This window comes from Euprymna scolopes, chromosome 12 (assembly GCF_053919585.1).
Source record: "Euprymna scolopes isolate OS-2025 chromosome 12, ASM5391958v1, whole genome shotgun sequence".
Classification (NCBI taxonomy): domain Eukaryota; kingdom Metazoa; phylum Mollusca; class Cephalopoda; order Sepiida; family Sepiolidae; genus Euprymna; species Euprymna scolopes.
Genome location: NC_136493.1, coordinates 27,827,639 through 27,841,558, shown reverse-complemented (window position 1 = coordinate 27,841,558; position 13,920 = coordinate 27,827,639). Strand labels below are relative to the sequence as shown.

The window sequence follows — 13,920 nt, the reverse complement described above, 5'->3', positions numbered from 1 at the left end:
TTTAGTCTCCCCCTCCATCAACGCCAGAGGTTTGGGGGAAATCTCTCTCTCTCTCTCACTCTCTCTCTCTATATATATATATATATATATATATATAAAGTGAAATTGTCTGTGTGTGCGTGTATGTGTGTGCGTTTCCCTACCGAACTGCTGTCAATTTTCAGTCTACAGACTCAAGATTTGACATAAGGAGTATTGAGATTTGGAAAAATCTTTTTAATTGGTTTCCGGACAGAAATTTGGCTGTCAAGGTATCAAAGTTCAACGATTTGACCTTTGAAAACTCTACCAAACTCCTCTGGCTAATTTTTGATGTAGACACTTGAAATTTTAGATGTAGATTACTTGGACATGGATCCAAGTTTTTAATTTTATTTGAGCCCAAAACAATAAATGTTAAGGGGTCAAAATTGGAGTCAAAGTTTAAAAAATTTGATCTCTTCAATCTCTACGAAATTACTCAGTCAATTTTTGGTATAAACATTTGGAATTTTAAATAAAGTGTATTCAGACATAGGGCAAACTTTTTAATCATTTTTTGGTAAAAAAAATTGGCTGCCAAGGGATCAAAGTTCAAAAGATTTGATCTTTGCGGTCTTTAGCAAAGTATTCAGCCAATTTTGGGTCTAAACATTTGAAATTTTACATAAAGGGTATTCAGACATGCAGCAAGCTTTTTAATCAGTTTTGGGGCAAAAATTTCGCTGCCAAGAAGTCAAAGTTGAAAAAGTTGGTCTTTGCAAACTCTACCAAACTCCTTCACCAATTTTAGGTCTAAACACTTGAAATTTTAGATGTAGGTTTCCTGGACACGAATTTAACTTTTTAATATATATATATATATATATGGCGATTAAGCTACACTGAATATTCCGCGTTTCATCCACTCTAGGACTCCTCAGACCTTATATATATATATATATATGTATAGAATGCTCAACACTTAAAATGGGATTTGGATGCATGAAGTTGTAAATAAAAACATTAAAGAAAATTGTCTTATCATACAACATTTTACTCATATGTAAAATAAAACCATTCTATTATTATGATAATTTTGTTCCAAAATTTTCTCCCTTGTAGGATGGATACGACACGAGTAGAATATGTGATACCTTTACGAGAGAGTTTCTCTCTTCCATTCTTGTGGCTGCAACTTGTGGCTGTGTCCTACTATTTGCGGAATCAAACCAGACCATTTGCTACTGTGAGTGTAGTCTTTTCTTTTTTCTTTCATGTGCCTTAAATAAAATGTTTTCTTTGGGGGGGGGGGGAAGTCACTCCAGACAAGGCATGAAACCTCTTGATATAATGAGCTAATAAGAGCAAAAGATGATTATTGCAAAGACAAGAGATGTCTATTGGCATTAGTTTTGAAAAGACCAAAGTCAGTTGTATTAACATTTGTCAGTATATATCTTTTTCAAAATCTTTTTGGGATTCCATACGTGTTCAGTATCTCAGATGGTTTGGCCATGTACATCGTGCCATCTCCTGCATCAGTTTTATACCATACATGGATACTCCAGGCATGAGGGTGGCATGAAAGACCCAGGAAAATCTGGCTTAAGTGATTTACCTTCAGCATGATTGATACAACCCCTTTGGAATTGACTGCTGGAGAGTAAACACGAGCCATTGCCTGGTGCTTCCCACCCCAGTTTTTTTCTTTAGGTCATCAGAAATGATAATTCATATATGAAAAATTAAATTACTGAGTATTCTTTTTATATGAATATCAGTGAGAACATTGGCTGAGCATTATATTTTGCTCCATTCTTTATGGAGGATGTACACTAGTAACAAAATGTCTTCTTTTTCTTCATATTTCTTATGCAAAATGTTCAGTTTTTAATTCATGAACTTTATCAGGAGAACCGTCTGCCACCACACAACTTACTATATCTGCTCAATGGCTTAGAATTCTAAAAATTACTGCTTATTTATCAGTATGTAGAAATATTTATGTAGAAATATTGTTAATAAATATTAAACTTAGAAAAGGATTAAAACGGTAAAAAAGAAACTTTAGTAGAGCTGTCCAAAATTCAATCTAATCAAAAAACAAAAATATAAAAAATTTGTTATGATGTATGTACCAATCATGGAATGAAAATGTCACATTCCAAAAATCACACAAATTGATCAAATAGTTTATTATATTTTTTTTTACAAAGAAAATTGTTTTTAAGCGATTAATGTGAAATTGTAAACATTACAAGACTGATCTCACAAGTTATAATAAAGAGTAATTATTGTGGAGTTATCTGCTCTTGTTTTATAAAATAGTAATGGGATTTCTTTTTGCCTCTTCATAAAATTTGATTTGATTTTCTTTTTCTTTTTTTTTTAAACAAACTAATTTTTGGAATATGATGCCTTTGTTCTGTGACAGGTGTGTACATCAAAGATTTTTTTTTTCTCTATTTTTGCTTTTTAATTAGGTTGAATTCTGGACAAGCACCAAAACTTATTTTACAATCAAATTTATATATGAAAAAATAAATTACAGGCGTGATTTTTATATCAATATTTTAGTAATACAATTATGTTATCAAAGAGTATATTTTTCACAAAGCAAAACTTATCACGATAGAAGTTCAACACTGTTAAGAGGAGGAATTAAATGTATTAAATACAAGATGAGGAATCAAAGTTATATAAAACTTTATTATATCATCAGAACAATAAGGAAAAGTAAAGAGAAAAAGAAGCCTCTTTAGGCCATGGCATTTCGAAGCTAAATATTGTAGTAATATATCTAGATAAATAGTGAATGTGAACACTGACAAAGCACAATATTTTTGTCACATTTTTGGATGGTTTGACCATGTGCAGTATTTAACCTCTTGCATCAATTCTGTAACATGTCTGGGTATCCCAGGCAGTAGAAAGCATACTATACCAAGGAAGACCGGCTTGAATGCATAAGAAGTGGTTTGCCTACATGCAACATGACTGATATAAATCCTTTGGATTGGACTGCATGGAGAGCAAATGTGAGACATTGCCTGGTGCTTTCTACCCCAAAGGTCAGGGCATTCACAATCATTTAAATACAAAACTGGATGATGATGATAATAACATCTTCCCTTCTTCTCACAATCATTTTTTGTCTGAGGATGTCCATCCTATTCGCATTTACTGTTTGGTATGACATCATTCACTGTCTTTTTCATATTGTGAGAATAACATCCAAGATGAGAATAGGCGTATGAATAATCCAAATAGGTTCTTGTCCAGAATTCCTCCATATTAAAAAAAACAAAAATGTTATATAGCCATGTGTGTAACGAGTCTATATGGAAATGTGTCTATATAACGTTTGTTGCATACATTTGTAGCAGAATGAGTGTATAACATTGAAAACAGTTTCTCATGCAACAATAATATGAAGACCGTTCTTTAACGGAACACATATCGCTGTCTGTGGGGATACCAGCAGAAAGGACACATACCTTGTTTTCTTTTCTTCTCTATGAAAGCATTAAACCTTCTAAGTTTCTTTTTTTTCTCTCTGAAAAGGAAACACCAAAGATGCAAATTATAGTTTTTTTTATATGAGCCTTTTATTCTCGTCTGGATCCCCTTCCAAAGTTATGCAATGCTTGTTGAAGTCTACATTTTGCTATATCTTGCATCCGATAACTTCCCCTGGGTGTTCAGAGACCATCCAACTCTATTATTCTAACTATAAAGTAGTGATGTCAGAGAATCAAACTCTTTCTCTGTTTGATTCTCTGACATTCCAATCTCCATTACACAAACAAACCCTGCAACATTTTATTGATTTAAATATCTATCTGGCTTAAATATTTACAATGTTAAATTCCATTACAATTCCAAATGTAATTGTTTTATCTTTCCAAGATTCCTTTTTCTCTAATGGATATTTATTTCAATAACAATTGACAATCACAGTAACTTGCTAGGTTACTTGACGATGCCTGGGAGTCCAAAATATAACAGGTGATAGCAGTTGGATGATCATTATACCCTAACACTGCTCTGTAGAGAGAGACCTTTGCTTTGTCCTCCCTGACTGATTCAGCCAGGGAAGACAAAGCAAATTGCAAATTACAAAGAAAATTGTTTTTAAGTGATTAATGTGAAATTGTTAATGTTACAAAGCTGATCTCACAAGTTTGAATTATTGTGGAGTTATTTGCTCGTTTTTTTTTTTTAATTTCTTTTTTGCATTCTCATAAAATTTGATTTTCTTTTTTCTAAAAAAAAATACTTGATGAATTGATATAATTTTTGGAATATGACACTTTCATTCTGTGACAGGTATAAAGTCACTACTGATGCAATTCTCTATCTATATAAAAGCCAAGTACGTCCAAGGATGGAATACTGCTGCCATATTTGGGCAGGAGCTGCTAAAAACAGACTATCCTGCCTTGACAGAGTACAAAATAGACTTCGTGGTTTAGTGGGGGATGCCCTTTTCTCTTCCCTGCAACCTCTCTCCCACAGAAGAGATGTTGCAAGCCTATCTTTGTTTTATCGTTATTTCCATGGCAGGTGCTCGTCTGAACTCCAATCTCTGGTGCCCCCTCGCCAATCTTTTACAAAAAACACCCGTCTAGCTGAATCCACTGTCAAAAACTTTCTCCACTCTTTATCTATGCCTAAATCAAAGCGTAGATTCCATGAACAAAGCTTCTTTCTTAGAAGTGCATGCCTGTGGAACTCTGTTCCGTCTGCCTGCTTCCCTCCTGACTACAACTTGGATGTCTTCAAGTCCAACGTAAACAAATTCCTGATGAATCGCCCCCTTAAGTAGACACTCTAAATATCCACACTAACGTACTGTACTTACAATAACCCTTATCCCTGAGTTGCTTCTGGGCCTTGATAAGTGGTGACCACCTTGTAAAAAAAAAAAGAAAAAAAAAGAAGTTTGTTGCATACATTTGTTGCAGAATGGGTGTATAACATTTAAAACAGTTTCTGACACGACAATAATATGAAGACCATTCTTGAATCCATTGTGTAATAAGAGAACTCTATAAAATCCAGTCTTGCCTATTCTCAAAAGTGGCACTGGAACCTGGTTCTCACCATTTAGGACCTCTTTGTGATATATCACAACTGTTATACGCTAATGATACTTAAATGGACCGTGGGCTCATGCCGCCCATACGCTGCGGCACACTGTCGACAACCAGCGACTGTTGACTGATTACTCCCATTGTGATCTGGTCTGAATTTCATCCAAAGCGGCAGTAAGGCGGTAGTCTGGAATTGTAAGGAGTGTTAATCAATAGACCGAGCTCTGGTGCGATGACAAAAGGGAGGGCTTGATGTACATGAAATATGAACATGGCATAACTCTAACCTGTCCCTGTCTTCGTAACTCTAAACTCCAACTTCTTTATGTGTATAAATCAAACCCTTCCTTCGGTTGATTCTTTGACGTTAATCTTAGTTATTTTGAATTAAGTTTTGTTTTGCTAAAACCCACATTCCAATCTTCATTATATAAACAACGTCTGCAACATTTTATTGATTTAAAATATAATAAAGATAAATCTGTAACATGTACATACTCGTGATGAAATGAAAGTACCATAATCCAAAAACCAGGTTAATTAATCAAGTAATTTTGTTTTTAAATAAAATCAAATTTTATGAGTAACCAAAAAGCGATTGTCTTGTCCACCATTTTTAAAATAATTTAAAAATAAAAACAAAACAAAGAGCGATAACTCAACAATAATTATAACTTGCAAGATTTATGTTGTAATGTCTACAAATTCCCATTAACCATTTAAAGATGATTTTCTTTATAAAAAGTAAAATTACTTGATCAATTTACGTGATTTTTGGAATGTGATATCTTTTTTGTCACAGGTACGGAAATCATACAGATTTTTCTTTTACTTTTGTTTTTGATATAGGAAGAATTCTGTACGTGTGATGAAGCCATGTTGAACAAATTGTTTCTCGTTAGCCAAGAAAACAACTTGCAACCAAAAAATTGTTTGTTAGAAAAATAAAAAAACACTCATTTATTTTTTGCTCTCTATTGCGTACTTCAGTTGGTAGAAAGTAGGAGGGAGCAGGAGGTGGGTGCATTTCAGTAACAGTGCAGCGGCGTGATTCTCTTCTTTCTGTTGTCTCACTTTTTTATATCAACCTGTTCTCTTGCAGGTGTTTAATCCAGGAAGCTGTGAGGTCAACTACTTGACCTAATCACCTCTGGTGATGTCAGTTTTGACAATCATCTGCGTGTGTGTGTGTGTGTGTTTGCGTGCATGCGCACACAGTCTCAACATGTGACACAAGAACTTCTAAAGGAAGATAACTCAATAATAATTATAACTTGCAAAATTTATGTTGTAATGCCTACAAATTCCCATTAATCATTTAAAAGTGATTTTCTTTATAAAACGTAAAACTACTTGATCAATTTATGTAATTTTTGGAATGTGATATTTTTGCTTTGTCACAAGTATGTACATCATACAGACTTTATTTTTTACTTTTGTTTTTTAATATAAGAAGAATTCTGTACAAAAAACCTCTTAATAATACTAATTTCTAATTAATTCAGATGAAAAATGAAAAAAAAAACATCCTTTCATTTTTTCAGAACCTCTCTCTTGCTGTGATTGCATTCAGTACATTTGCGTTCACTTTATTCTGGCAATTCAGTCAGTTCATTCTCCTGTTACAAGCGTTTTCATTGTTTGGAGTTTGGATACTCGATATTGTCCCCTCGTCTAAGGTTAGTACCCTTTTGCTTTTAACATGTTTAACTTGTGTGGTTTTATTATTTTTTCATTTTACAGCATATCAATCTTTATTGGGTCATTTAATGTCGAATTCAGTAATTTTATTCATATTATTTCAATTCCTCAGATTCTTTCAAGGACTTGTGGCACAGTGGATAAAGTACTACCCTATAGAGAGAGACAATTGCTACGTCCTCCTTGACTGAATTGTCAGATGTACTGGGTTTTGAATCCATTGTATAATAAAAAAAACTCTACAAAATCCAGTCTTGCCTATTCTCAAAAGTGGCACTGGAACCTGGTTCTCACCATTTAGGACCTCTTGGTGATATATCACAGCTGTTATACGCTACTGACGCTAAAATAGGCCATGGGCTCATGTCTCCCATACACTGCAGCACACTGTCGACGACCAGCGGCTGTTAACTGATTACTTCCATTGTGATCTGGTCTGAATTTCACCTAAAGCGGCAGTAAGGTGGTAATTTGGAATTGTAAGGAGCGTCAGTCAATAGACCAAGCTCTGGTGCGTTGACAAAAGGGAGGGCCTGATGTACATGAAATATGAACATGGCATAACTCTAACCTGTCCCTATCTTTGTAACTCTAAACTCAAACTTTAAATGTTTAATTGCATATTGTTTTTTTTCTAACCTAAAATGCACTATTTTAGAGGATTTTAGTTCAGAAAAAAACAGTTAACTTGACTAAAATAAAATACGCATCAAGTGTGCTTGCAAGCCAAATCACAACATAATATTAGGAAAATAAACAAATATTTCACTTGTTTGAAATTTATCACAAATATATTTCAGAGGTATACTCCATCTTCAGTGTGTTGTTTTGTTTCTTTTTTTTTTTTTCTTTTCTTCTTCCTTGCCATGTTGTAAATTTGGAGAAAGAAGTCTGTTTGTAAAGAGCCGCGCATTGTATCTAGCAGTTGTATTTTGAAATGTTTGAACTGTGTGTAGGCAATGTGAGAATAACGTCAAGAATGAGAGTTCAATAGAAACGTAGTTTTGATTTGAATAAAATAAACTGTGCATCAAATGCGCTTGAAAGCCAAATACAACGTAATATTAGGAAAATAAACAAACATTTTACTTGTTTGAAGTTTTACAACATGGCAAGGAAGATTAACTTTAGTTAATGAGACTACAGATTTGTAACTGAGGGGGGGGCAGATTTGTAACAGGGGAGACAGATTTGTAACTGGGGGGGGGGGGTGTAGATTTGTAATGGAGGTGTTGATTTGTAATAAGAGTGTAGATGTGTAATAGAGGTGTTGATTTGTAATAAGAGTGCAGATGTGTAATGGAGGTGTTGATTTGTAATAAGATTGTAGATGTGTAATAGAGGTGTTGATTTGTAATAAGAGTGCAGATGTGTAATGGAGGTGTTGATTTGTAATAAGAGTGTAGATGTGTAATAGAGGTGTTGATTTGTAATAAGAGTGCAGATGTGTAATGGAGGTGTTGATTTGTAATAAGAGTGTAGATGTGTAATGGAGGTGTTGATTTGTAATAAGAGTGTAGATGTGTAATAGAGGTGTTGATTTGTAATAAGAGTGCAGATGTGTAATAGAGGTGTTGATTTGTAATAAGAGTGTAGATGTGTAATGGAGGTGTTGATTTGTAATAAGAGTGTAGATGTGTAATGGAGGTGTTGATTTGTAATAAGAGTGTAGATGTGTAATGGAGGTGTTGATTTGTAATAAGAGTGCAGATGTGTAATGGAGGTGTTGATTTGTAATAAGAGTGCAGATGTGTAATGGAGGTGTTGATTTGTAATAAGAGTGTAGATGTGTAATAGAGGTGTTGATTTGTAATAAGAGTGCAGATGTGTAATGGAGGTGTTGATTTGTAATAAGAGTGTAGATGTGTAATGGAGGTGTTGATTTGTAATAAGAGTGTAGATGTGTAATGGAGGTGTTGATTTGTAATAAGAGTGTAGATGTGTAATGGAGGTGTTGATTTGTAATAAGAGTGTAGATGTGTAATGGAGGTGTTGATTTGTAATAAGAGTGTAGATGTGTAATGGAGGTGTTGATTTGTAATAAGAGTGCAGATGTGTAATGGAGGTGTTGATTTGTAATAAGAGTGTAGATGTGTAATAGAGGTGTTGATTTGTAATAAGAGTGCAGATGTGTAATGGAGGTGTTGATTTGTAATAAGAGTGTAGATGTGTAATGGAGGTGTTGATTTGTAATAAGAGTGTAGATGTGTAATAGAGGTGTTGATTTGTAATAAGACTGCAGATGTGTAATGGAGGTGTTGATTTGTAATAAGAGTGTAGATGTGTAATAGAGGTGTTGATTTGTAATAAGAGTGCAGATGTGTAATGGAGGTGTTGATTTGTAATAAGAGTGTAGATGTGTAATGGAGGTGTTGATTTGTAATAAGAGTGCAGATGTGTAATGGAGGTGTTGATTTGTAATAAGAGTGTAGATGTGTAATGGAGGTGTTGATTTGTAATAAGAGTGTAGATGTGTAATAGAGGTGTTGATTTGTAATAAGAGTGCAGATGTGTAATGGAGGTGTTGATTTGTAATAAGAGTGTAGATGTGTAATAGAGGTGTTGATTTGTAATAAGAGTGCAGATGTGTAATGGAGGTGTTGATTTGTAATAAGAGTGCAGATGTGTAATGGAGGTGTTGATTTGTAATAAGAGTGCAGATGTGTAATGGAGGTGTTGATTTGTAATAAGAGTGCAGATGTGTAATGGAGGTGTTGATTTGTAATAAGAGTGCAGATGTGTAATGGAGGTGTTGATTTGTAATAAGAGTGTAGATGTGTAATGGAGGTGTTGATTTGTAATAAGAGTGCAGATGTGTAATGGAGGTGTTGATTTGTAATAAGAGTGCAGATGTGTAATGGAGGTGTTGATTTGTAATAAGAGTGTAGATGTGTAATGGAGGTGTTGATTTGTAATAAGAGTGCAGATGTGTAATGGAGGTGTTGATTTGTAATAAGAGTGCAGATGTGTAATGGAGGTGTTGATTTGTAATAAGAGTGCAGATGTGTAATGGAGGTGTTGATTTGTAATAAGAGTGTAGATGTGTAATGGAGGTGTTGATTTGTAATAAGAGTGTAGATGTGTAATGGAGGTGTTGATTTGTAATAAGAGTGTAGATGTGTAATGGAGGTGTTGATTTGTAATAAGAGTGCAGATGTGTAATGGAGGTGTTGATTTGTAATAAGAGTGCAGATGTGTAATGGAGGTGTTGATTTGTAATAAGAGTGCAGATGTGTAATGGAGGTGTTGATTTGTAATAAGAGTGTAGATGTGTAATGGAGGTGTTGATTTGTAATAAGAGTGTAGATGTGTAATGGAGGTGTTGATTTGTAATAGGAGTGGAGATGTGTAATAGAGGTGTTGATTTGTAATAAGAGTGTAGATGTGTAATAGAGGTGTTGATTTGTAATAAGAGTGTAGATGTGTAATGGAGGTGTTGATTTGTAATAAGAGTGCAGATGTGTAATGGAGGTGTTGATTTGTAATAAGAGTGTAGATGTGTAATGGAGGTGTTGATTTGTAATAAGAGTGTAGATGTGTAATGGAGGTGTTGATTTGTAATAAGAGTGTAGATGTGTAATGGAGGTGTTGATTTGTAATAAGAGTGTAGATGTGTAATGGAGGTGTTGATTTGTAATAAGAGTGCAGATGTGTAATGGAGGTGTTGATTTGTAATAAGAGTGTAGATGTGTAATAGAGGTGTTGATTTGTAATAAGAGTGCAGATGTGTAATGGAGGTGTTGATTTGTAATAAGAGTGTAGATGTGTAATAGAGGTGTTGATTTGTAATAAGAGTGTAGATGTGTAATAGAGGTGTTGATTTGTAATAAGACTGCAGATGTGTAATGGAGGTGTTGATTTGTAATAAGAGTGTAGATGTGTAATAGAGGTGTTGATTTGTAATAAGAGTGCAGATGTGTAATGGAGGTGTTGATTTGTAATAAGAGTGTAGATGTGTAATGGAGGTGTTGATTTGTAATAAGAGTGCAGATGTGTAATGGAGGTGTTGATTTGTAATAAGAGTGTAGATGTGTAATGGAGGTGTTGATTTGTAATAAGAGTGTAGATGTGTAATAGAGGTGTTGATTTGTAATAAGAGTGCAGATGTGTAATGGAGGTGTTGATTTGTAATAAGAGTGTAGATGTGTAATAGAGGTGTTGATTTGTAATAAGAGTGCAGATGTGTAATGGAGGTGTTGATTTGTAATAAGAGTGCAGATGTGTAATGGAGGTGTTGATTTGTAATAAGAGTGCAGATGTGTAATGGAGGTGTTGATTTGTAATAAGAGTGCAGATGTGTAATGGAGGTGTTGATTTGTAATAAGAGTGCAGATGTGTAATGGAGGTGTTGATTTGTAATAAGAGTGTAGATGTGTAATGGAGGTGTTGATTTGTAATAAGAGTGCAGATGTGTAATGGAGGTGTTGATTTGTAATAAGAGTGCAGATGTGTAATGGAGGTGTTGATTTGTAATAAGAGTGTAGATGTGTAATGGAGGTGTTGATTTGTAATAAGAGTGCAGATGTGTAATGGAGGTGTTGATTTGTAATAAGAGTGCAGATGTGTAATGGAGGTGTTGATTTGTAATAAGAGTGCAGATGTGTAATGGAGGTGTTGATTTGTAATAAGAGTGTAGATGTGTAATGGAGGTGTTGATTTGTAATAAGAGTGTAGATGTGTAATGGAGGTGTTGATTTGTAATAAGAGTGTAGATGTGTAATGGAGGTGTTGATTTGTAATAAGAGTGCAGATGTGTAATGGAGGTGTTGATTTGTAATAAGAGTGCAGATGTGTAATGGAGGTGTTGATTTGTAATAAGAGTGCAGATGTGTAATGGAGGTGTTGATTTGTAATAAGAGTGTAGATGTGTAATGGAGGTGTTGATTTGTAATAAGAGTGTAGATGTGTAATGGAGGTGTTGATTTGTAATAGGAGTGGAGATGTGTAATAGAGGTGTTGATTTGTAATAAGAGTGTAGATGTGTAATAGAGGTGTTGATTTGTAATAAGAGTGTAGATGTGTAATGGAGGTGTTGATTTGTAATAAGAGTGCAGATGTGTAATGGAGGTGTTGATTTGTAATAAGAGTGTAGATTTGTAATGGAGGTGTTAATTTGTAATAAGAGTGCAGATGTGTAATGGAGGTGTTGATTTGTAATAAGAGTGTAGATTTGTAATGGAGGTGTTGATTTGTAATAAGAGTGTAGATGTGTAATGGAGGTGTTGATTTGTAATAAGAGTGTAGATGTGTAATGGAGGTGTTGATTTGTAATAAGAGTGTAGATTTGTAATGGAGGTGTTGATTTGTAATAAGAGTGCAGATGTGTAATGGAGGTGTTTATTTGTAATAAGAGTGTAGATGTGTAATGGAGGTGTTGATTTGTAATAAGAGTGCAGATGTGTAATGGAGGTGTTGATTTGTAATAAGAGTGCAGATGTGTAATGGAGGTGTTGATTTGTAATAAGAGTGCAGATGTGTAATGGAGGTGTTGATTTGTAATAAGAGTGTAGATGTGTAATGGAGGTGTTGATTTGTAATAAGAGTGTAGATGTGTAATGGAGGTGTTGATTTGTAATAAGAGTGTAGATGTGTAATGGAGGTGTTGATTTGTAATAAGAGTGTAGATGTGTAATGGAGGTGTTGATTTGTAATAAGAGTGTAGATGTGTAATGGAGGTGTTGATTTGTAATAAGAGTGTAGATGTGTAATGGAGGTGTTGATTTGTAATAAGAGTGTAGATGTGTAATGGAGGTGTTGATTTGTAATAAGAGTGTAGATGTGTAATGGAGGTGTTGATTTGTAATAAGAGTGTAGATGTGTAATGGAGGTGTTGATTTGTAATAAGAGTGTAGATGTGTAATGGAGGTGTTGATTTGTAATAAGAGTGGAGATGTGTAATAGAGGTGTTGATTTGTAATAAGAGTGTAGATGTGTAATAGAGGTGTTGATTTGTAATAAGAGTGTAGATGTGTAATGGAGGTGTTGATTTGTAATAAGAGTGCAGATGTGTAATGGAGGTGTTGATTTGTAATAAGAGTGTAGATGTGTAATGGAGGTGTTGATTTGTAATAAGAGTGCAGATGTGTAATGGAGGTGTTGATTTGTAATAAGAGTGTAGATTTGTAATGGAGGTGTTGATTTGTAATAAGAGTGTAGATGTGTAATGGAGGTGTTGATTTGTAATAAGAGTGTAGATGTGTAATGGAGGTGTTGATTTGTAATAAGAGTGCAGATGTGTAATGGAGGTGTTGATTTGTAATAAGAGTGTAGATGTGTAATAGAGGTGTTGATTTGTAATAAGAGTGCAGATGTGTAATGGAGGTGTTGATTTGTAATAAGAGTGTAGATGTGTAATGGAGGTGTTGATTTGTAATAAGAGTGCAGATGTGTAATGGAGGTGTTGATTTGTAATAAGAGTGCAGATGTGTAATGGAGGTGTTGATTTGTAATAAGAGTGTAGATGTGTAATGGAGGTGTTGATTTGTAATAAGAGTGTAGATGTGTAATGGAGGTGTTGATTTGTAATAGGAGTGGAGATGTGTAATAGAGGTGTTGATTTGTAATAAGAGTGTAGATGTGTAATAGAGGTGTTGATTTGTAATAAGAGTGCAGATGTGTAATGGAGGTGTTGATTTGTAATAAGAGTGCAGATGTGTAATAGAGGTGTTGATTTGTAATAAGAGTGTAGATTTGTAATGAAGGTGTTGATTTGTAATAAGCTTGCAGATGTGTAATGGAGGTGTTAATTTGTAAAAAGCTTGCAGATGTGTTATAGAGGTGTTGATTTGTAATAAGCTTGCAGATGTGTAATGGAGGTGTTGATTTGTAATAAGAGTGTAGATTTGTAATGAAGGTGTTGATTTGTAATAAGCTTGCAGATGTGTAATGGAGGTGTTGATTTGTAATAAGAGTGTAGATGTGTAATGGGAGTGCAGATTTTATGAAAAATAGAAAGAGTCTATTTTTTTCTTTTGTATTTTTTATACTATAATATTTTATAAGTTATTTTCTCAATGTAATTTTCAGATCAAGCCAATATTAATGGCACATGTCAGCTCTATTCTGGTTGTGTGTGTTCTGCAGTTCACCAACAAAATGTTACTCGGCTCTCTTGTCCTCAGTTTCAACATTTCATTTTGGCTGTTGATCTTATTCAAGGTAA

The 13,920-nt window shown here is 34.2% G+C and overlaps 1 protein-coding gene across 2 annotated transcripts in view; it reads left to right on the top strand.

The window, feature by feature from the left end:
* The window catches only part of LOC145291221 (protein C-mannosyl-transferase DPY19L3-like), a 144,587-nt gene that overhangs the window by 80,376 nt on the left and 50,291 nt on the right, over positions 1–13,920 (top strand). For both annotated transcript variants that reach the window (XM_080136812.1, XM_080136813.1), the window contains 3 exons: positions 1,084–1,207; positions 6,602–6,736; positions 13,785–13,916. In XM_080136812.1, the coding sequence (XP_079992938.1) occupies positions 1,084–1,207; positions 6,602–6,736; positions 13,785–13,916 (391 nt within the window). The remainder of the gene's footprint in view (positions 1–1,083; positions 1,208–6,601; positions 6,737–13,784; positions 13,917–13,920) is intronic.